A 25,927-nucleotide genomic window follows, 5' to 3' on the forward strand; every position below is an offset into this window, starting at 1 on the left:
GCTAAAATATGAAAACGCACATTTTTAAATCGTGTGAATCATTCGTAACACCGAGTACGGCTTAAGAACTCCTCACCGTAGGCTTCCTGCATCATTTGGCGTGTCTCTGTAAAGCTTATCTTGAATTGCACAAACTGTGCGACAGAACGTTCTACTCAATACAGCACTGAGCAATAACTAACAAACATACAACAATGAAATTTCCAGTAAATCACGAATGGCTCTCAGCACTATGGGACTTAACTTCTGAGGTCATCATTTCCCCAGAACTTAGAACTACTTAAACCTAACTAACCTAAGGACATCACACACATCCATGCCCGAGGCAGGATTCGAACCTACGACCGTAGCGGTCACGCGGCTCCAGATTGTAACGCCTAGAACCGCACGGCCAGAAATGACGAATGTTCCGGAGTTTTTTGAACAGACCTCGTATACGACGACTTTCTACGAATTTTACGTCTTCTCCTGCTTACTAGCAATTTTTTATTACTAAAGTGAAACGACATTCTTCAGTAAACATCTGCAGATTATAAATAGTAAATAAATTGTCCCGTAACATAGCGTTTCGTAACGTCCAGAGTCCTTAGGAAACTAAAGAACGACAAATGTAGCGCCAATTTTTAGTTATTGTCAATTTTTATGGCACTATATACGCTCCGTATTGTAAGAATTATGTTACAAATTAATGTAAACGATAGTATTCACGCTCATCCAATATTGTGTTCAGAAGTGTCACTTGCTGCCGCCTGGCGCGCTGCTATCGCACTGAATAACAAAAACGAGACAGAGCGTCGCGACCGTTTTATTAAACTATGCTCAAACTTGAGTCGCCATAAAACAAAGTCCGTTACTAGAATTGACCCAGACACCAGAATTGACGCAGGGAATTGTCAGTGTTGTGTCAAAGTGCGATAAATGTATTAACGGTTACGGCGATTACTTTTGAAATAATAAACAATTTACTTACTATTTTCCCCTATGTCTCATTTTCTTCAGACTGCCCGCTATAGTTTGATGCTTTAAAAAATCGGGAGTTTGTTGGTGTGTAACTACGGTTTCATTACAGTGACGTTAGTTGCGGTGTGTCTCATCTATGGCGTGTTTGTGCGGTCCCGGACGTCATTTGTCTCGCTGTACTTCCGCAGCGCAGAAACAATCGAATTACGCCTCTTGGGAAAGGAATCACGCGCACAAACCAGCTGGTGTGCGTGTTCTTCAGTTAGTTGACGATGCTCTGTGGTGGAACAACGTACGTGGAGAACGTGTTTTGGGCGAGTTGAGGAGTGGGAGAACAGTTCCGAAGCTGTTGGCAGCACACGCGAAGTGTGGCAGTGTAGCTAACAGCGCGTAGCGAGTAACATGCGGCGGTGGATGTTGGTAGCGCTGGCGCTGTTTGCGGCGTGTGCTCATGCGCCGGCGTCGGCCGAGAGCGACCCCGAGCTGCTGGCGAAGGGAGCCGAGGCGCTGCGGCTGATACGGCGCCGCGCAGAGAGGTTCCCCGATCGGCCGGAGGCGCGCATCTACAAGGGCACGCTGGCCGACCGCGGCATGTTCCCTTACGCCGCGTTCGCCGCCGTCTTCGGCCGTGCATGCTCCTCCACCATCGTAGACCGCAGGTTCGTGCTGCTCACCAGGATGTGCACCGACGCCAGGCCGGACGACGGTGAGTACCACGCAACGCAACGCCACTAACGTAAAGTCGACTGAACGGAAACAGTTTTCGACTTCTTTAAAAAAAAAATTATGGGCAGGGTGAGTTTATGGAAATTTGTGGTAAGGTCTTATGGGACCAAACTGCTGCGGCACTTATGCAGTTTAGGGGGTACATGCGCTGATCACGAGAAAAGTACCTATTTTTGAAGGAAACGCGTATTTCTGAAGATATAAGCGTAAATATGCACGGAATACAAAAAATTAGGTAATTTCCAAGAATGATTGCCTATCGAAGTTGGAGGGCTCCAAACGATACATATCGAACGTGCGATAGTAAATCGATTATGGAAGTCTCGTGGCGCGCGTTATGATCAATTATTTGTGATCGTTATTTTTATCAGTTTTGCGTTGTTCTTCAGTTCGTGTACATTGCATTCCCGCCGTAATTGTTTGTGATTCCATTGGGAAACCGGCACGGTTTCTATTGATAGTGAGAGTAATGTCTGCTGCTTCTCACGATTCTTCTGCGGAATGCCTCACATGGAAAACTCTAATTCCATGCCTATCCAGCACAGAAAAATGACTTTTTGCCGGAAATACGGACTTCTGCCGGACGGGGAAAGGAGGGACTGTGTTGACTGTGGTGCTGCGAAGTCTGTGAAACTTCGTAAGAGGAGGGTGGACACTGAAATTCCGTTGCAATTTCATTGCGGACTTAAGCGGAAAGCAAACCAGCATCAGGAGAAACACGTGGTTCCAGTCCTGCAAATTATCGATTCAGACGAGCGTAATTCTTGTGTCGTGCTGGATTCGAGATTACACGTTGCAAGCCACAGCATCAGAAACTCAGTTATCGGCAAATACCGTGTGTGACTACTTCGGGTTTTTACGTGATAGTGACAAATGACAGAGTGCCAATTGGTGGACCGAATAAAACAGTAGAAGTAGACGAATCTCATATTGCTAGACGAAACAATCAAAGAGGACGACCTTATAAAAGTGAAGTAGATCATATTTAGGTTTTCGGTGAGATAGAAAGGGAATCCCGCAAGTGTTTCCTTGTGAGGGTATTGTCCCGAGACAAGGTGACTTTAGTGGGCCTCATAAAACATTTCATACTGCCTGGAACAAAAGTCATCACAGACGGGTTTCAGTCGTACTGGACTCTCAAAGCTGAAGGGTTCGACAATGAATTCGTGAACCACTCTGTGGAGTTCGTCTCTTCAGATGACGCCAGTGTCGATACTCAGAATATAGAACGGCTGTGAAAGTCTGTCAAGTCTACCATAAAAAGAGAAGGGCGTCCAGGACAGAGGGACGAACTGTACTTGTTCCTCGCGACTTCCGTTTGCAGGGTAATGTCGACACATGCGACACTCTGCCGATATTCCTGCGCGGTATTGGCAGAGTTTACCCTGGGTACGGGAAAAAAGCAATTGCCCCTGTAGCTTACACATCACGCGGACTGTCACAAGACGAACACTGACGACGACTAAGGTAACTCATCTCCTTTGAATTTAGAAGTGCTTCTTTAACGCTTTTCTTTTATCGTTGCTGTAGTGACAACTTGAAATATACTCGTAACGCGCGCCACGAGACTTCCATAATCGATTTACTATCGCACGTTCGATATGTATCGTTTGGAGGCCTCCATCTTCGATAGCCAATCATTCTTGGAAATTACCAAAAATTATTTACTTGAAAAATTGTGTGTTACACTCATATCTGATGCGCTCGTCACCAAAAAAGTACTTATTTTCATATGGATGCAAAAAAATATCAGTTAACTGTCTCAAACTTTTTTTTTATCAAAAATGATGTATTGCATGTGTATGCACGGAATTTAAAATTTTTTTTTTTTGCAAAATATATAGAATTAATAACAAAATTTTCTCAAATAATCATATTTGTTTATTTTGCACAGATATACATTAAAGCTCGAATCACATATTAGAGAAAGTTAAGTTGCAGCATTAGGATAGATTTTTCGAACATGCTCAATAAAATTGTGGAATGGATTTTCCCCAAAATGTTGACGCCAGCGAAATTCCGCCAGGTTGTTAGTCAGCATAACACGGTGAGTTACAAAACGCCTTTTATTTTTTTCTTTAGCGTTTTGCCAGACTGACTCCACGTGATTTGTGGTTGCGTTTGTAAAGGGATCGACAAAATAAAGCGAGTGATTGACAGTCAGATGATTGTAGCCCTAGTTACCTATGGTGTTGTAAGCTTGCCACAAATCAGACACTACTGTGGTTCCAGGCAAAACATACTGTTGTAAAATTGGCAGCAAATGGGTAGCATCACGTCGTGGTACAGCAGCCATAAAGCTTTGCTTTGTCTCAACGTCATAACCACGAAAGATCCGTTGCTCCCGTACCGTATGACCTCGGAACTTTCTCCTGACGAAGGAGCTCTCGTCTATTTCAACAGTATGCCCAGGGCCGCCCAAAACTATTGGCTCAATTAAGAAATATTCATGGCAGATATCCCTACAAAATTGACACCAATCGACCACAGTGTGCTCACTGCCAATTTAGAGCTCCCTCATTAAAAACTTTTGCTTATTGAGTTCGAAAGCCCACGTGTAAGACAGTCGCAAAATTTTAGAAATGCCTAAATGACTGCCAGCAAAAAATTACATTTTCCTGATTGAGCATTTCTTTCTACCGTCCCTGCCAACGGAGCAGCGCCAAATTTCGCCATCTTTCCCTGTAGTTTTCTCCAGCTTCATCTCGTTGTATCCAACACAATTCCCATTTTCACACACCATATCGTTCTTCAAAAGACCTTGTTGCCTAGCCCATTGTATAGAGCATTCGGTGTTCTCCGTTACATGGTATAAACCTTCCATTACAAAGCCACTCAAATCTGGAAAATTTCTCGCCATTTTGGCACACACAGTAATATACGATACTTCAAAACAGACAGCGTTAACAGAAAAATATAGGTTGTTGGGCGCACTGATCAAGCTACATAACTGTGAGCAACAGGGACATATATCATATGCAACAATATTCAAAGCCAACAATAGCTATCATGGTTAGGATGTATGAAACTGTAAGCATTACCTATGGATGAAGAACTCTGTAAAGAAATATATCAAAGTGTCTGCAGCCTATTGGCATAGCAACATGAATAAGTTGGTGAAAGCAGACAGTTAATTGATCTTCTTTTTGCATCCATACGAAAATAAGTACTTTTTTGGTATTCCGTGCATATACCGGGTGATCAAAACGTCTATATAAATTTGAAAACTTAATAAACCACGGAATAATGTAGATAGAGAGGTAAAAATTGACACACGTGCTTGGAATGACATGGGGTTTTATTAGAACCGAAAAAAAACAAAGTTCACAAAATGACGCGTGAAAGATCTCTTGCGCGCTTCGTTTGGTGATGATCGTGTGCTCAGCCGCCACTTTCGTCATGCTTGGCCTCCCAGGTCCCCATACCTCAGTCCGTGCGATTATTGGCTTTGGGGTTACCTGAAGTCGCAAGTGTATCGTGATCGACCGACATCTTTAGGGATGCTGAAAGACAACATTCGACGCCAATGCCTCACCATAACTCCGGACGTGCTTTACAGTGCTGTTCACAACATTATTCCTCGACTACAGGTATTATTGAGGAATGATGGTGGACATATTGAGGATTTCCTGTAAAAAACATTTTCTTTGCTTTGTCTTACTTTGTTATGCTAATTATTGCTATTCTGATCAGATGAAGCGCCATCTGTCGGACATTTTTTGAACTTTTGTATTCTTTTGTTTCTAATAAAACCCCATGTCATTCCAAGCATGTGTGTCAATTTGTTCCTCTCTATCTACATTATTCCGTGATTTATTCAGTTTTCAAATTTATACTGACTTTTTGATCACGCGGTATATGCTTATATCTTCAGAAATATGCCGTTTCTTCAAAAATAGGTACTTTTCTCGTGATCAGCGCATGTACCCCCTAAACTGCATAAGTGCCACTGCTTAGGTCATCGGCCCCTAAGCTTACATACTACTTGATCTAACTTAAACTAACTTATGATAAAGACGACACACACACCATGTCTGAGGGAAGATTCGAACCTCCTACGGGGGGAGCCGCGCGGACCTTGACAAGACGCCCTAGACCGCGCGGGACAACTTTGGAATGATATAGAAATTTGTTGAGATAATGTGTCATTTTGAAGCAAACAACCTTAAGTTTCGCACTAAAGTGTCAAGGGTCATTTTGCTTCGATGTGACTACCACTTGGGATGCGGTAAACGCTCGTTGCGGCAAACTGGACTAAAATTTACTATGGAGCGTTCACGCGCTGCTCTTGGTATAGTGTAAATGTTGGCAACGCTTGTGCTTGTATCGTTGGTGCCAGCCAATTAGAGAAAAGCTTTGATAAAGCTAATTAGATAGCCAGAAAATGATAAAATACGAATGACTTGCGTTATTTTACATACTCGTTTTTGGTCGGACAGCTACGTTTAAGGTGTAAATAAAGATCAGAATATGGTATTTCACTTGTGGTGACGGACACCACATTCGCTTCATGTAGATGGATGGCTCTTTGTTTAATTTTCACTACTGCAGCATAATGACTTTTGTATTATTGCTATATCTAACAATCTGTATGATGAAATATTACTAATGATTTTTTCGTTAAATGTGGATTGTTGTATTGGTGACAGACAGAAATGAATTATTCACGTTCTATTAATTTTTTCTTATGCTGCATTTGGCGTTTCCATTATGGATGTAGCCTATATATTTTACGCAGTCGGCGTTGTTTTATGTTGCAGCGGCTATAACAGGGCCTGTCTAACTTACGGAAATTCGTTACGTGAAAGTATGATGGCAAGTAATTTGTGTACAAGGGTGAATTTTTGCTCCGATGAGAGACGAATTACATACATGGTACAGGCGGCCCGTTCTTCCGCTTGTGCTATTACAGTATATTGTTGTTTCTATTATCTATTGTTATTTCTATTATCTATTTATAAAGCACATTCTGTGGTGAAATTTTATTAATAATTCATTGTGGACTATTCTGTTGGTGACGGACTGCTGCAAATAATTCACGCCTTATGGACGGCCCATTACTAATTTTCTACCCCTGCTGCATATTGGGGTTTCCGTTACCGATGTATATAGACAGTCTGGCGGTTTTTGTGTAGCAGCAAACGTTGCTGAGACGTCTAAATTACGGAAATTCGTTATGTGAAAGTCTGATAGTAAGTAATTTGTATACAATAGCGAAGTTATGTTCCAACGAGAGACAAATTACATACGTTGTGTAGACGCCCGATCTTCCGTTTCTGCTATTACAGTATATTGCCGTTTTGTTAATCTTGCATACAGCACTTTCTATAGTGAAATATTATTAATAATTCATTGTTGAATGTGGAATGTTGGTGTTGGTGATGGACTGGTACGAATAATTCACGTTTTATGGACGGCCCATTGTTAATTTTCTACTTCTGCTGCATTTTGGCGTTTCTGCTATCGACATATGTAAGCAGTTTGGCGTTTTGATGTTAAAGTTATTACGCCTTATGTCTAAATTACGGATATTTTTGTTTTGAGTCATTCTGATGGGAAGCAGATCTTACACAATAATGAAATTTGGTTGAGATGAGAAATGAATTACATGTGTTGTGTAGATGACTCTGACTGTTATAGCACATTGGTGTTTTTGTTATAACCTTTAGGCCAGCTTTGCCTAGATTAGGTGGGAATGCGACATTCTGACTGTGGGTTGGCGAAGCCGACAAATGAGATAGCAAAACAGCCGGTTGCGTCGACAGACTGACATATAGCGTAGCCCAAGGCATGGGTTAGGTTGGAAGGCAAGTCTGGTTGTGAATTGACGAAGCCAACGAATGTGAAAGCAGAAAAATTGGTTGTGGTGACAGAATGAGTTGTAGCGTAGCCCGAGGCCTAGGTTAGGTTGGGAGGCAACAGTCTGGTTGTGAGTTTGCGAAGCCAACGATAATGAAAGTCGGAAAACTGGTTATGTTGTCGGACTGGCATGTAGCATAGTCCAAGGTCTATGTAAGAGTGATGTCTATCTATCTTTAACAGTATTGGCAGTGATAAACAGATACTAATGTAAGTTCCATTAATATTTTTATTGTGTTTCAGTGATTATTCTGATCTGACCACATCGAAAGGGTGTAGGTTTGCATAATGGTGGTTATTTCGCCCTAACCTATAGAAAATTACTCAAGCGTATTATTTCCAGAGATATTATCTTTAAATTTTCTGACGTATGTTACTTGGTCTCTAATCATCTCAAGGAGGACCCACACGTACCGCATACTTCGCAAGCGCCCTTGTGCAAGCGTACACGCCCAAGCACGCTTGAGAGAGTGTACAAAAAATATGCGCTAGCACCAGGGTTGTACAAGCAGCTTGATGATTGAAACTTCCTGGCAGATTAAAACTCTCGCCGGACCGAGACTCGAACTCGGGACCTTTGCCTTTCGCGGGCAAGTGCTCTACCAGGAGAGCTTCTGTAAAGTTTGGAAGGTAGGAGACGAGGTACTGGCAGAAGTAAAGCTGTGAGGACGGGGCGTGTGTCGTGCTTGGGTAGCTCAGGTGGTAGAGCACTTGCCCGCGAAAAGCAAAGGTCCCGAGTTCGAGTTTCGGTCCAGCACACAGTTTTGATCTGTCAGGAAGTTTCATATCAGCGCACACTCCGCTGCAGAGTGAAAATTTCATTCTGGAAACATCCCCCAGGCTGTGGCTAAGCCATGTCTCCGCAATATCCTTTCTTTCAGGAGTGCTAGTTCTGCAAGGTTCGCAGGAGGGCTTCTGTAAAGTTTGGAAGGTAGGAGACGAGGTACTGGCAGAAGTAAAGCTGTGAGGACGGGGCATGAGTCGTGCTTGGGTCGCTCAGTTGGTAGAGCACTTGCCTACGAAAGGCAAAGATCCCGAGTTCGAGTCTCGGTCCGGCACATAGTTTTAATCTGCCAGGAAGTTTCATATCAGCGCACACTCCGCTGCAGAGTGAAAATCTCGTTCCAGCTTGACGGTTGATCGAATTTCGATTATGCACGCTTGTGCAAGCGTTCTAGCGTGTATAAGCTTGGTCGTTTGTACCAAGAATAGGATGGGTAGTGCAAGAGTTTGTACTTTATTGTAGGTCAGGTCAAAGAATACAATATTTCATGGAGAAATAGAGAAGAAAAATCGACAGTAGTGTGAGATAGTTTCCATAGCGTATCTACCATGAATAATTAATACGGCAGTAATCTTTTTGTTTATTTAACCATTGATCATTCCTCATAACACATTTTATCTTAAATTTTTTTTCGCAACATAACCAAAAATGTTACTAAAGCTAGCGCATCGTCGTCTGAGCTCTACTTTTTCTGATAAACAAAGAAATGCTTGTACAAGCACTCTTGAACCATGTGTAGGCGCCAGAAATTTGTGTATGCTTGCTCAAGCAGCTTGCGCAAGCCTGCTGAGTTTATGCAACAGGGCCGTGTTTTGACCATTCCGTGGAAATGGGAACAAATTGTCCTTCCGCTAACAGTGTACAATGTGTGAGGTCAGTGCCAAACGAAGCCTGCTCCTGCAACACGAGGTAGTAGAAAAGACAGTACAGGAAATGGGAGAAGGACGAGCATTATGGTGCGTCCCCAAACTACATGCAGGTACTGCTGTCCTAAGCAGATCCGTGTCCCTCAGGGCCCATTCACGTCTATCACCACAACATGCTGTCATCATTATTCTGTACCACCCAACAGGGAAAAATTACGAACTATAAAAGCTCCTCTGACTTCATCCAATTGAGAAATAAATAAGATTTTTACTGCATCTCTCTCCTCTCATATATCAAAAACAAATACAGTCTGCATGCCGGCATCGAGCACATTTGAATCCTGTTAAATATACAGGTATTGATCCATTGCACAGACCTGTGTAAAGTGGCACGGCGTGCCTGTAGGAGGATGACCGTATCCTACAAACTATACTGTAAGTCGCAAGAGATGCTCCCTTTGACCCTGTTTCTCGGTTTGAAACATTGTTTTTTTTTTCTGCTGTTATTTGCTTTGTACACTGCCATACATTCTGTGTTTTCTGCCACGACTTCGAAGTCTGTGTCAGGTTCTAAACTGGCAATAACATGTTCAGATTCATTGCTTCTCACAGAAAACTAGACGTAGCACAGTGTAAATCATGTTGTTACTGCTGCTGCGATAACACACTACAAAAACTGGATGGTTTTAAATAAAAACTGTTACAACATAAGAACACTGGAAAAATTTGGCGGCGTTGTGGAGCGTTTCCAAACTGCTGTCAGAAGGTGATTACAACCTCTACATTTAAACTCATCTGTCACAGTGACGGAATAGCTGATGCCTCTGCATTCCGTTTCGACTGATTCCTCATGGTGCAGTCATGTACGCAATCACTGTTTCGGTGCTAGCCATCCCCAGAAGGTGTTGCCCCTCCACCAAAACTCTTTCTCCATCTCAGACAAGCAATGTCAGCCAATTATTATGTGGTGACCAACAACGTACCAGTGGATGGATGGGATGGAAGAGACACGGTCAATATACTGTAATAATAAACATCACAGTTGATAGTGCGAACAACTTTAGCAATTTCACAGTAATTTCAACACGGACCAATGATGCGACAGCATGTTCCCCAATTTCAGTATCATTGCTAAACCGCCCATTCTCTACTTTGCGAGTATCATTGCGAATGTAGATAGATGACTGTACAGTACATTCATGCATTGTTAATTCTCAAACATCATTGAAGTATACCAGACAGTGCTCTACATATTTCTAGCACTTTGAGTATAGTGCTTAATTTATGACCTATCTCTATGCAAATGGGAGTCACAGAGCATTCTCGCAGTCTTAGGATAAAATTAGAGACTGAAAGACACCCTCTCACTGTCTTTGACCAACGCACTGTGCAACACCATTACCGATTTAATCTGCAGCCGACAGAAGTAGACCGCTATATTCCACGTCTCGTGAATGAATGCAGCTTGCTGTGTCCTCACCTATCCAACTGCACAAGATTTCTCCAGATGCGCCCATGTCGAGTAGGTTAGCATGCCTTATCGGTGTATAGTACCAGATTTTAAAGTGTTGTGACATAATAGCAGATGGTTAAGCAGAACAAGAAACAGGTGGTTTTTATGCGTGATGGAGCTCCAGACGAATGGAGTTTGAAGCATTTTATGTAAATTAACTACGCTATCAATTTTAAAGTATTTTTCTGGTGTCTGGGATCAGTACCAGGAGGGTACTGGTAAGAGAGAACATAAACAAACACACTCCTAAGGCTACACGGTTCTGCACTTTAAACAGGCTATAATATTACATCGCTTCAGTCTGTGACCTATCAGTCATGTGGAATGCTGCGCTTTTAATATCCCACTGCAAGAAATTTATTTCCAGTGCATGACATAGACCCTTCTTGCAGGTTTCTCTACGATGAACTATGGTAACAAGCTGTAAAATAAAAAAAACTACTTCCCTAATACATTGGCTCTGTGTGATACATGCACAATATAGCTTTCCAGATATCTATAGCGTCCACTGTTCACATCCGATCATGGCTCAGAAAGTATACTACGCCCACATCAATCCTATATAAAATGATCGTTAGTAACAGAGAATACCTCTTACAAGGAAACAGATATATGCATAGCAGCAGTGGTTCAAATGGTTCAAATGGCTCTGAGCACTATGGGACTTAACTGCTGAGGTCATCAGTCTCCTAGAACTTAGAACTACTTAAACCTAACTAACCTAAGGACATCACACTCATCCATGCCCGAGGCAGGATTCGAACCTGCGGTTCCAGACTGAAGCGCCTAGAACCGCACGGAAACAACGGCCGGCCATAGCAGCAGTGTCCGACATGTGAAATTACAAGTCATGCCGCCACTATCTCTGTAAGCAGCACATCCGTCAAGCAGATGTATACATGGGGAGTGCAGTGTCTCACAAACACCTATCGCTAACTTCGAATCATCTTAGTTGAAACTGAAGTCTCCATTTGACACAGATGCGACAGGAGGGTGGAGTACATCGCATAAATATTCGTTCGTTTAGAGGAATGTGTCGAAACAGGATGGTCACGTTTTATCACACGTGATCTGGAAGTCCTCTGATGACCGGGAGATTTTCCATTAACGATCGCAAGCAGACAGTGCTGTAATTCACATACAGAACACATGGTAGTATATGAGTCGAACACCGACTGTCACATGCCTGATGCATCCTGACAGAACAGCGGAAAAAATGGTCAAAAGACTTGCAGGAACATTTTTCTCTCTAGAATGCATCATCAGTCTGTCATTAAATTGTATCTAGTTACAGCTCCATCTCAATCGATCGCCCCATCCACTCTCTGTTATCCTGTAATGCAGATGCATGTAAGTTTAGAGGCAGATGGTTCTCTATCTTCCTGAAAAGCGTCAAATACAGTAGTCCACTTGCATGTATCCCTGTTACCTCAATAGACATACAATAGACTGCTGCCTCGATGGGAAAAAAAGTAACTTGCCCTGGTTTCCTTTCGCTTCCATGTCAACATTTTCTTGGATTCCTCTTGCTGTCACATACTTGTTCCCATGTACAAGAACTGTTCTGTGCCAACCAGAAGACACACAAGTGCTTCCTCTATTTCATCGCATTTCAGTGTATTTTCCCTCAATTTATATGTATTTTCCGTGATTTTTCGCAATTCTATCGATCTTATGTCAGTTCCACCCATGCGCTCATGAATAACCTCTCGTTCTGTGTTCTAAAATTGCTTTTAAATGTAGTACAGCTGCCAACATATAGCGCAAATGCGCTATTTTTCTGATTGGGAGGCATAGTATAGCACTGTACTCGAATGCATCTAGACACTTCCTCCACACATATTCCACATTTGCTGAGCATGTGCTCTGTTTTCTGTATGGCTGTGTATATGAATGTGTCACAGATGGTCCCCAGTACTGGCAGTAGACCCAAGTTGACATTCAGGTGTGGGTCAACTGCATGTTATATCTGGAGCGATGTTGGGATGCAGATCCACAATATACCACATCCGAGTTAGTGTTCAAGTGTGAATCTGCTGCACACTGTATATCCAGACCGATGTTCTCAGGTGGATCCACAGCACGTCGCATCTGGTATAGGGCTCACAGGTGGTCCAACCACGTGTTGTGTCCAAACATGTGCTCTATGTTCGAAGTTGGGTCCACCGGCTGGAAGACCAGGTGCTGAGAGCCATCTGTGATACATGCACATACAGACATACAGAAAATAGAGCACTTGCTCAGCAAATGTGGAACATGTGGGTGGAGGTGTCTGGATGCATGCGAGTACAGTAGTATACTACGCCTCCTCATCAGAAAAATAGTGCATTTGCGCTAGATGTTGGCAGCTGTACTACATTTACTGAAGCTATACAGGAAAACTTCAATAAACGCAAGATGACAATTGGGGTAGTTTTAGATCTGGAAAAAGCGTATGATAAAGTATGGGGAGACAATATCATCCTCAAGCTTCACCAGGACACCCCGATATCAGATTGTTATGTAAAAACAATTCAAGAGTGGCAGTTCTACGTTAGAACTGCAGACAAAAACTTTGGCATGAAATTGATGGTGGTCGGGATACTCCATGGTTGTGTCATGTCTCCCACACTGTTTGACATCTATGTAAATGATGTACTGACTGTACCCCATATATCAGTCAGCCTCTACGCCAACGACACGCCATTCTTCACCGCTGGAAGAAAGCTGGGCCACCTCATCACACGGATGCAGCGACAAATCGGCCTGATGGAACAGTGGGCCTTGATGAACAAAATCACTCTCAACCGACGAAGAGGGTGGCTATGTTTTTAACGTAACAGAAACCATTCCTGAACATGAGGCTCACAATCAACGCTCAGCCTATTCCATGGTCCCAAATGGTGAAATACTTGGGAGTCTGTTTGGATAGAAAGCTCTCTTCTCACTCTAAGTGGGAGAGAAGAACAAAGCAGAACTATGCTTGCTTCAACCATTGGTACCTTTTTTCAAGAGCACTTACCTGAACACCAGCGCGAAGATATGACTTTACAAAGCAGCAGTCAAACCTACATTGGTGCATGGTTCCTCGTCTTGGGGAGTGACGTATACAGCGAATTTCAGATCACTTCAGGTGACAAAAACAGGTGTCAATCTTTAGCAGTGGGAGCCCGCTGGAGGACACACACACACACATATATATATACAATTGGCCTGCACGTCGCAGTACAGGAAAAGTACCTGCAGCAAAAGATCAAAGTACAGAAAATGTTTGACAGAATCGACAACTTACGCAGCACAACTCGGCAGTTGTAGACGATAGGAACATTCCAACGAGAGATCTGGCGCAAGTGTTGGTTTCCACGGCCTGTACTTCACATCTACGTTCACTGACGTTCCGTCACCACTCTGTGAAGCTGTATACCCCCTTCAGTGAAGTATGCCCACCATCAAAGCTGGTGTAATGACCCAAATATGAGCCCAAGACCTATTTTATATGAGTAATTCTTCTTCTTCTTCTGCTTCATTAGGACCCTTCAGGATCACGTGCCACATTTTTGTCGCCTTCGATACAGCATGTACACATCATAATGACGTCTAGCAAGGCTTTACCAGCGTGCAATAAGACTTACACGGTTGATAACGACGTCGCCATAGTTGACGTTTCCGGATTTACTACATTTATATGAGTAATAAATGAAGAAACGTACCATTTACCCTACACCCTACACAAGCAGCAAAAACGGCGCGTCGATGACGCTGGAGGCACAACCAACTTTTTTTTTTTCTAAAGAAAAAGCTCTCCTTAGTAGCTGACGTTCGTGGAATTACAATACCCGCTCCATTCACCACCACCGCCTACCATCACAGGTATAATTTCACCTTTTTAATATTTGTTGTATGTCATCTATTTTGTATGTTACAACTACTATCAGACATCCCTCTAAATCCATTCTATGTTCATATTTCAGTAGGAGGGTCTGAGGACGGTCAAAAACTGACTGAAACTGGTTACGACGGAAATAAATGTTTTTGCGGTCGAGACTGTTTGTGTCCATATCTGAAGCACTTTTAGCCAGACCGCTGATTCTCCCTTGAAATGTCCTTGAAAACTAGAAAATTATGCCTCAGGCCACGGCCTGATGGCCATAAAACAGATATCGGGAAAACAGGTATCGGGAATTGCGCAAATACCGGCCATGAGAGCCCGCATTGTGGGAGTTGACGGCTTGTTCGTGGTGTAATATTTGGTTGGGTTCTTCAGTTAGTGGAGCGTTTGAAAGGTCCATGAAAAAATAAAAACTACTTACATGTTTGGGGTAAACCTTTTTTATTTTTCGACATTCTCTCCTTTTAGACTTACACATTTCGTCCAAAACTGTTCTAATTTGTTGATCCCTTCCAAATAATAGGAATTGTACAAGGCTGCAAACTAGCTATTAGTTGCTGCAATCAACTCCTCATTTCTATAAAATCTTTGTCCTGCCAGCCATTTCTTCAAATTGGGAAACAAATAGTAGTCCGAGGGAGCCAAGTCTGGAGAATAGGGGGGATGTGAAACGAGTTGGAATCCTATTTCCATTAATTTTGCGTCTAGAACTGCTGAGGTGTGTGCTGGTGCATTGTCGTGATGGAAAAGGACTTTTTTGCGTTCCAGTCGCCGGTGTTTTTCTTGCAGCTCGGTTTTGAAACGGTCCAATAACGATGAATAATTTGCACATGTAATGGTTTTACCCTTTTCCAGATAGTCGATGAGGATTATGCCTTGCGAATCCCAAAAGACAGTCGCCATAACCTTTCCGGCCAAAGGAATGGTCTTCGCCTTTTTTGGTGCAGATTCTCCCTTGGTAACCCATTGTTTAGTTTGTTATTTGGTCTCAGGAGTATAGTAATGTATCCATGTTTCATCCACAGTGATGAAACGACGCTTAAAGTCCTGTGGATTCTTCCTCAACAGCTGCAAACCGTCCTTGCAACACTTCACACGATTCCAATTTTTGGTCTAGTGTGAGCAATCGCGGAACCTGTCTTGTGGATAGCTTTCTCAAGTCCTGCAAAATATTATGTATCCATTCATTCGAGATGTACACAGCAGTAGCAATCTCATGCACCTTAACTCTTCTGTCATCCGTCACCACATCATGGATTTTATCAATGATTTCTGGGGTCGTAACCTCCACAGGGCGTCCAGAACGTTCAGCACCGCTTGTGCCCATTTGGCCACTCCGAAAATTTTATAACCACTTATAAACTGTTCTAATCGAAGGTGCAGGGTCACTGTATAATCTTTATCAAGCTTCTCTTTAGTCTCCTGAGGCGTTTTGCCTTTCATAAAGTGATGTTTAATCACCTCACGAAATTCTTTTTCGTCCAATTTGTGACAATCACTCGACTATCTTGATTCACACGAATGCCAAACACAAAGAAATAGACCAATATGGCTGAAACTTAGTGCGCATTCTTTCCAAAGATGCTACTAACTAAACATGACATCGATACCATGGAGGTAAGAATAAGGGGAGATGGCGCTACGTATCCCAGCCGTACTACGTTTTGAAGCCATGGGGGCATCGCTTGCTGCCATGACACTCTGACCAAAACAGCGCAGCGTGTATTACAGTCGCTAATTGCACCATATACGCATGTAACGTCATCAGATTGGTTGTTTCAAAGTTTTTATTTAAAATAAAATCTCGTAAAGGCGAAATTCTGCGTTTCTTCTGATTAAAAATAGTTTTCAATGTAATATTACGAATAGCTAGCCTTCAATGTAAACGATACAATTTTGTTAATTAAGTAATAAACGTGTATCACAAACTAAATAGTAGAAACTGAAAACTAAGTTAGCTATACTCTCCCTCCAAAGCCCCATAAATACATATTGTTTGTAATACGTACTGGGACATTTCAGTTACGTTACACTACTGGGAAACACTGTTCATTACCACCAATATTTACTGAAATACGGTACATAGAATGGCAAATCTACACAGTGTACTGTTTAGGCCTATACTTTACGCCAGTTAATGTAGTGTTAGCTTTTAATTTGGTACATGATGAAGACAAAGTGAGTTACTCAACACTTCGATTATCTACGATACATATGTATTATACTGAAACGTGAACTTGAAAACTAAGAATTTAATTCTTTGAATTAACATACCTTTTGCAAATGTTTTGGGTGTGTAGGGAAAACTGATGGTACAGCATTTTCTCGGAGCCTTACTGTTGAAAGGGAAGTCTATGTCCTCTTCTCGGAAATGCTGAGAACATATAGTGCTCCATTTAGACACACGCCAATTCTTCCTCCTCACGGCATTCTCCCACAGAGCTTTCCGACTTACATTTTTAGGAAATCTAAAATCATACAGGAGAAAAACACGCTATAGTACAAGTACCGATGTAGCACACGTTCATTCACAATGAAGTTGTAAAGTCACACTTAACGAGACAACTTACACATGAAACGTTATTCCCTTCGATTTCGCATCACAATCAGAACGATTCGTACATCCAAACACCACACAAGTCACCATATTACCGCAAAATCCTTCCAAAAGCGAGCGACAAGCCTATGCACACAAGCTTACAGCAGCAATGCTTTGGTCGGATTAAGATGGCTACCCTCGGCTTCACATAGCTTCACAGCTGTGACGTCACGGCGTCTCCCTCTATTCTTACCTCCATGCTCGATACGCGCCGGTGGTGCCATCTCTCGGTCTGTGCACGGACCTTTCAAACGCCCCTCGTAATTCGGGTGTTCCCGTGCAGGTATCGTGATGGCGGGCGGCACGGAGTTCACGACGATCCAGGACCTGACTCCGCCAGAGGTGCAGATCCGGCAGATCCAGCGGTGGTGGGTCCACCCGTACCGGCACGTGCTCTGGCACGACATCACCATCGCGCGCCTGTTCGCGCCCTGGGTCTTCGGGGAGTTCGTCGGCACGCTGCCCATTCCCGACCAGCACACGTGAGTAGCTCTGAGGTGCGCCGCTACTGTGCGGGGCAATCCAAAACTTTCCGGTTGAGGCGGAAATACGGAAGCGTCCGATCCCGCCCGTCTGTTCTGACCCATGACGTCACAAATATGGCGAAAACGACCATAAACCACGATTCCAATATGGCGCATATAAAGTCGTTGCGTACACATTATGAGGACGAAAATACATCGAAAAACAAACACACACACGTTCCACAAAAAGCCTAATGACACTAACAGGACAAGCGCGGGAAATAGGGGTTTTTTGGGTGGGGACAAACTAAATATAAACACCCATACAAAACCACGCAAAACGACGAAAAAAACATCACAAAACTCCCCAAATACCACTAAACACAATATCACCTGGAATCGGACACTTCCCTTGACCTATATAGCTCAACAGCAGCTCCAGATCCCATAAATTAAGACCTAACTCTTCCCTTGACCTATATAGCTCAAAAACATCTCCCGATATCAATACCAACATTCACAGCCACACATTGGAATCGAACACTTCCCTTGACCTGTTATCCTTACGACATCTCCACATACAGCCGTCCGTGGTCCGAGACGCCGGAACTTTAAGCAAGCCTCCTCACAAGCGACTTCTAATGAAGCTGCGGGCCTATGGGGTATCGTCTCAGTTGTGCGACTGGATTCGTGATTTCCTGTCAGGAAGGTCGCAGTTCGTAGTAATAGACGGCAAATCATCGAGTAAAACTGAAGTGATATCAGATGTTCCCCAGGGGAGCGGCCTGGGACCGCTGCTGTTCCTGATCTATATAAATGACCTGGGTGACAATCTGAGCAGTTCTCTTAGGTTGTTCGCAGATGATGCTGTAATTTACCGTCTAGTAAGGTCATTCGAAGACCAGTATCAGTTGCAAAGCGACTTGGAAAAGATTACTGTATGGTGTGGCAGGTGGCAGTTGACGCTAAATAACGAAAAGTGTGAGGTGATCCACATGAGTTCCAAAATAAATCCGTTGGAATTCGATTGCGCGATAAGTAGTACAAATTTCATGGCTGTCAATTCAACTAAGTACCTGGGTGTTAAAATTACGAACAACTTCAGTTGGGAAGACCACATAGATAATATTGTGGGGAAGGCGAGCGAAAGGTTGCGTTTCATTGGCAGGACACTTAGAAGATGCAACAAGTCCACTAAAGAGACAGCTTACACTACACTCGTTCGTCCTCTGTTAGAAGATTGCTGCGCAGTGTGGGATCCTTACCAGGTGGGATTGACGGAGGACATCGAAAGGGTGCAAAAAAGGGCAGCTCGTTTTGTATTATCACATAATAGGGGAGAGAGTGTGGCAGATATGATACGCGAGGTGGGATGGAAGTCATTGAAGCAAAGACGTTTTTCGTCGCGGCGAGATCTATTTACGAAATTTCTGTCACCAACTTTCTCTACCGAATGCGAAAAAATTTTGTTGAGCCCAACCTACATAGGTAGGAATGATCATCAAAATAAAATAAGAGAAATCAGAGCTCGTACAGAAAGGTTTAGGTTTTCGTTTTTCCCGCGCGCTGTTCGGGATTGGAATGGTAGAGAGATAGTATGATTGTGGTTCGATGAACCCTCTGCCAAGCACTTAAATGTGAATTGCAGAGTTATCATATAGATGTAGATGTAGAAGCCTCATTTCTTCACATCATACTGAACACTTTACGACTTCATTCAAAAATCTGAATAGTTGAAGATATTTTATTAGAGACAACGCACTGTCCGCCATCATAGCCGACAACCGAAAACTGTTGACCCTGTCAGTCATATCCATACCTACCAAAGACATAAACAAAGCAGTTTACCAAAATTCACACACGACGCCACACTCGCAAACTAAACCAAAAACATCACCTAACACACCTCCAGAGAGCACCACCGATCGCATCAAAACGACACCCGCAAACACGTCACTCTCACAAACTAAATTCCGCGCCGTCGTGACGTCACACACCACTACATCCTTACGTCACGGGTCACAGCCGACGGGTGGGATCGGACGCTTCGGTCGACCCGTTGAGGGCGTAGCAGCAGCATCCGCGCAGAGTAGCGCGACGCCGATGCGAGTATATAAGCACCGACACGTAGGCAAGGCAGTCGTGTCTTTCCGACATGCGCGTAGTAAATGCGAACACGTCAAGTATGGCGACGTCGTTACCAATTGTGTGAGTCTTATTACACGCTGGTGAAGCCTTGCGTGAAGTCATTATGATGTGTACACGCTGTATCGAAGACGACAGAGACCGCGTATCGACTTTTGTGACCGTTCGAGAGGCTAAACTGCGGCAGCCATTATTGCAGACGAATTAGATGCACTGCTGGAAAATTCGAAAGTTGTGGTAAGTTCTGTGGGACCAAACTGCTAAGGTCATCAGTCCCTAGGCTTACACACTACTTAATCTAACTTAAACTATCTTACACTAAGGACAACAAACACACCCATGCTCGAGGGACGACTCGAACCTCCGACGTGTGGAGCTGCGTGATCCATAACAAGGCGTCCTAGACCGCGCGGCTACCCCTTGCGGAGACGGACAGCTCATTATACACTGAAGCGCCAAAGAAACTGGTTGTTGTTGTGGTCATCAGTCCTGAGACTGGTTTGATGCAGCTCTCCATGCTACCCTATCCTGTGCAAGTTTCTTCATCTCCCAGTATCTACTGCAACCTACATCCTTCTGAATCTGCTTAGTGTAATCGTCTCTTGGTCTCCCTCTACGATTTTTACCCTCCACGCTGCCCTCCAATACTAAATTGGTGATCCTTTGATGCCTCAGAACATGTCCTACCAACCGATCCCTTCTTCTAGTCAAGTTGTGCCACAAACTTCTGTTCTCCCCAATCCTATTCCATACCTCCTCATTAGTTATGTGATCTACCCATCTAATCTTCAGCATTTTTTCTGTAGCGCCACATTTCGAAAGCCTCTATTCTCTTCTGGTATAGGGATGCATATTCAAATACAGACATGTAAACACGCAGAATACGGTGCTGCGGTCGGCAACGCCTATATAAGACTACAAGTTGTAACCTCCCCACACAAATAGTTTAAAAAAAATTAAAATTGAAAATGTAAATGAGCCAAGTGTAAACTCCACACAAAAATAATAATTAAATGATTTTTTTTTAATATTGTGACCTCTGAACAAAATTGGCTCCTGTTTATAATCTGTGTGCAGAAATGCATTCACATTTAATGTTCCCACAAAATTCTTTTCTCATTTAATATCTAGTTCGAAACAGAAAAATTCCTAAACACCAAAATACTAAAAAAAGTTTAGTAACCTGATAAATTTTGTGAGGACAGCAGCGCTGCCCTTCGGCCCTGTATTATGAATAAAAAAAGGAAAAATTCTTACCTCAATAAAAACTGCAAATATATCTGCTCTTAAATAGATATTTTTCGACACAGCTTCGTGCAATGCTGGCGTGTATATTTTTTTTTTTGATTCTTGGAAAGAATGATCATGCATTGGAAATATTCTTTAAATTGAAATGAATGCTTTTCTTTAAAAGAGTTACTTCATAACATAAAAATTATTATTGGGTCATTTTTTTGAACAAATTAAATTACAATTAACATACATTATTAAATATGCGCAAGGCTGCTTCTTTACCTTCTAAAACAATACTCATCCTCCAGAGTCCTGACGAGAGACGCGAGCAGAGCACACAGCCGACACATGCCGACTCCACCAGACTACACCAGACTACTCGACTCGCGCAGATTAGCGACAAGCAACAACTAACGACAAACTACTCTCTGGTCAGAGATTCTGTCATGCCTCGCCCATCGCCGGCAAAGCATACGTCTTACATAACCCTCCACTGGGGGGGGGGGGGGGGGAATTTGGCAGCGATGGTGAGTCAATTGGACTTGCCATGAGCAACAAATTTTTCTTAATTAAGTAACTTTACAATCACAGAATATATACATATATATAAGTGCAGAACATGAAATAAAATATAGTGCACATGCACTGAGTACAGAACATATCAGGCAATGACAAAATGTATACACAATGAGTACAAAACATATTAACAAATGGCAAAAGTGCACACGCACTGTAAAACTCTTTAGCATTTTTACAACAAATAAACATAATGAGTACAAATCATATTGACAAATGACAAAAGTGCACACGCACTGTAGTTCAGAACATATCAGCAAATCACAAAATGTATACGTAATGAATACAAATCATGTTAACAAATGGCATACAGTGCACACGCACTGTAAAACTCTTTAGCATTTTTACAACAAATAAACATATCAAGAAGTGAAATAAAGTGCACACGCACTGTAGAAGTCTTTAGCATTTTTTTTTTTTTTACATAACATATTATGGAGTGAAATAAAGTGCACACGCACTGTAGAAGTCTTTAGCATTCTCACAAGAATTTAAACGCATTGTATAAGTGTTTACCATTTTACAAGAACTAGGAAAGGAATGGGAAGGATTGCGTCATGGTTGTAGCACTTTAGGTTGCACGCAGCTGCACTGACAGTCCATCTCTTTCCATAGAAGCACAACACCAAGTGAGACAATCTGAAGTTCTTTTGCTTGAAGTATTAATCAGTGTAGCCAAGACACTGAAATGTCGTAATAATATTCCATGCTGTCATTTTGGTAGTACACTGGGTACACCAATTAGTGGGATCATAATAACATCTCCATCGCTCAAGGTGGTGGACAGCATGTCGTGTCAACACCACGTTCTTGTAAAGTACACCAACGTAGAATTAGTGCAAAAACCAAATATAGTGCTCCCTGATCATGAGGAAAGACAGGACAAACGGATATTGCAGTAATTTCTGGTAATTAGGTCAGAAGGTGAAGGACATTAAGTCACATACTAGTCTTCATTGAGAATTACACTAGTCTAACAACTGATTTGAGTAATTGGTAGCACTCATCGCCCAGTTACTGAACATTTCTGTACCATGTATGTAGTATTACAGAATAATGTTCATAAATTATCTGTTTACAGAGAACATTGGCACTCATTGGCCAGTTACAAACCATCAGAAGTCATCATTCAAAATGAGTTAATTATTGGCATAGCATTTATACATAATTCATCTAATTATACTAATCATTGGCATCATAGGTCATCTCATTACAGTAATCAGTGGCATTCATTGGCCAGTTACAAAGCATTTTTTTATACATTATTCAGAAGTGATCACTCAAAGCAAGAGTTAATTATTGGCATAGCATTTATACATAATTCATCTAATTATAGTAATCATTGCCATCATAAGTCATCTCATTACAGTAATCAGTGGCATTCATTGGCCAGTTACAAAGCATTTTTTTATGTATTATTCAGAAGTCATCATTCAAAATGAGTTAATTTCTGTAAATAATATTTTTTGTTTACTCTATAAATGCAATGCCAATAATTAACTCTTGTTTTGAATGATGTGTAACGACCTGCTAACCTTACCTTGCCGGGCACTTGCCAAGAAAAAATACGATAATCATCAGTAAGTGTTCATGTGAATATAATTGCATAAGTGGTCATAAAAAAATGGAAATGGCATTACAGTATGATAAATCATAAAGTATGTTCATTCAATAAAAGGTTTGATGTTGTAGACGTGGTGGTTACCTTTGGTTTTTCTGGTTTTCAAAGTTTCAACGTGTACTACATTGGGGTGAGGAATGCTGCGAATCCGATATGGACCTGCGTATAGAAGCTCAAATTTACTGCATCTACTCTTTCCTCTGTTGGATAAATAGTGTGTACATACTAATATCTTCTGTCCAATGTGAAAGTCACGGCGTGTACAAACCTGTTTTTGCTGTCTTCTCCGGCGCTCTGCGGCACGTTTGATGTTGTTCAGCGCAATGTCAATTATTTCATGGTGTCGTAGTCGACGAGATGTAGGAAAGGTTACTAATTCTTTAATTTTGTTAGGTGGTTCAACATTGTTCAGTATAACAGACGGAGATAGCATAGTAGATTCATCTGGTATGGAATTAATTACATCCTGGAATGAGAGTATGTATGTGTCCCAATCAATATATTTTTTATGGCAGTATATTCTACACAGTTTACCAATTTCTTTCATTAATCGTTCACAAGGGTTCGAAGAAGCATGGTACCTGGATATATAGATCGGAGAAATGTTTCTAGCTCGTAACATACGTGTCCATATAGCAGATCGAAACTGTGATCCATTGTCGGAAATTACTTTCAACACATGCCCTACATAAAATAGAAAATGTTTTACAAATGCTTTCGAAACAGTTTTAGCAGTAGCTTTGCGTAACGGAGTGAAGGTAACAAATTTTGAAGTGAGTTCAACAGCGACAAAGATGTAGCAAAAACCTCTATTAGTTCTGGGAATCGGACCAAAAATGTCTACAGCGGCCATATGTGTCATTTTAACAGGTACAATGGGATATAATGGAGGAATATGTGAAGTCGTGTCTGATTTAGCTTTCTGGCAGATTTTACATGACGCTAAAACTCGTCGTATACGTTTCTCCATGTTGGTAAAATAACAGTTCTGTCTCAGTATAAGAAAACATTTTCTGGCTCCGTAATGTGCGTAACTTAAATGAGTGTACCAGATTAATTTGTTAACAAGTTCGTCAGGAATGCATAATAACCAATTGTTGCTGTCAGATTGAGAGCGGCGAAACAGAATGTCATTGCGTACAGTGTAGTGGTTTCTAATGGTAACATTATTCCTATCTTGCCGAAGGTGTTTAATTTCTTTCCACACGTTGTCTTTACTCTGCTCTTGTGCTATGTCTTGTAATGACGACGAAATGAAATTTTCAAATGCAACTTGTTGAATGTACATGACGCTGAAATTTGCTTCGCAGAAGTTGGTTGCGATGTCTTGCTGATTGTTGTTAAGAGAACAGGATAGTGCGTCTGCTACAATATTTTGTGTACCGGGAATGTGAACAATTGTAAAAATTAAATTCCTGCAAATAAAGTTTCCAGCTACTTAATCTGTCGTGTGTAAATTTAGCCGAAAGTAAAAATTGTATCGCTCTATGATCTGTGCAAACGGTAGTGTGTCTTCCATAAAGAAAATGCCTAAATCTGGTAAAAGCCCATACAACACATGTTTCAAGTTCTGTAACAGAATAATTTCGTTCAGCAGGTGACAGAATGCGACTTGCAAAAGCGATGTTGTACAACCATCTTCTTCAATTTCCTGAAAAATGTGTACGCCTAAAGCGGTGTTAAAACTGTCAGTGGCAATGGAAAAATTTCTGGTAAGATGTGAGTGCGATAAAAGTGGTGCATTCAACAACGCATGTTTCAAATAACATTCTCGTGAACAAGATTCTGCGTGTCAAAAGTATTGCTTGCATTACTGGAATATGCAACCTGTACTGTATCTAGCCTCCCCCCATGAACCATGGTCCTTGCCGTTGGTGGGGAGGCTTGCGTGCCTCAGCGATACAGATGGCCGTACCGTAGGTGCAACCACAACGGAGGGGTATCTGTTGAGAGGCCAGACAAACATGTGGTTCCTGAAGAGGGCCAGCAGCCTTTTCAGTAGTTGCAGGGGCAACAGTCTGGATGATTGACTGATCTGGCCTTGTAACATTAACCAAAATGGCCTTGCTGTGCTGATACTGCGAACGGCTGAAAGCAAGGGGAAACTACAGCCGTAATTTTTCCCGAGGACATGCAACTTTACTGTATGATTAAATGATGATGGCGTCCTCTTGGGTAAAATATTCCGGAGGTAAAATATTCCCCCATTCGGATCTCCGGGCGGGGACTACTCAAGAGGACGTCATTATCAGGAGAAAGAAAACTGGCATTCTACGGATCGGAGCGTGGAATGTCAGATCCCTTAATCGGGCAGGTAGGTTAGAAAATTTAAAAAGGGAAATGGATAGGTTAAAGTTAGATATAGTGGGAATTAGTGAAGTTCGGTGGCAGGAGGAACAAGACTTTTGGTCAGGTGATTACAGGGTTATAAATACAAAATCAAATAGGGGTAATGCAGGAGTAGGTTTAATAATGAATAAAAAAATAGGAGTGTGGATTAGCTACTACAAACAGCATAGTGAACGCATTATTGTGGCCAAGATAGACACAAAGCCCATGCCTACTACAGTAGTACAAGTTTATATGCCAACTAGCTCTGCAGATGATGAAGAAATTGATGAAATGTATGACGAGATAAAAGAAATTATTCAGGTAGTGAAGGGAGACGAAAATTTAATAGTCATGGGTGACTGGAATTCGTCAGTAGGAAAAG

General features: G+C 42.1%; 1 protein-coding gene across 1 annotated transcript in view; it reads left to right on the forward strand.

The window, feature by feature from the left end:
* The first annotated feature begins 1,362 nt into the window (after positions 1-1,362).
* LOC124716794 overlaps positions 1,363-25,927 on the forward strand; it is a 230,440-nt gene continuing 205,875 nt past the window's right edge. The window contains exons 1-2 of the mRNA XM_047243343.1: positions 1,363-1,666; positions 17,459-17,657. Coding sequence (XP_047099299.1) covers positions 1,363-1,666; positions 17,459-17,657 — 503 coding nt within the window. The remainder of the gene's footprint in view (positions 1,667-17,458; positions 17,658-25,927) is intronic.

The sequence above is a fragment of the Schistocerca piceifrons genome, chromosome 9, assembly GCF_021461385.2.
Source record: "Schistocerca piceifrons isolate TAMUIC-IGC-003096 chromosome 9, iqSchPice1.1, whole genome shotgun sequence".
In the NCBI taxonomy this organism is placed as follows: Eukaryota; Metazoa; Arthropoda; class Insecta; order Orthoptera; family Acrididae; genus Schistocerca; species Schistocerca piceifrons.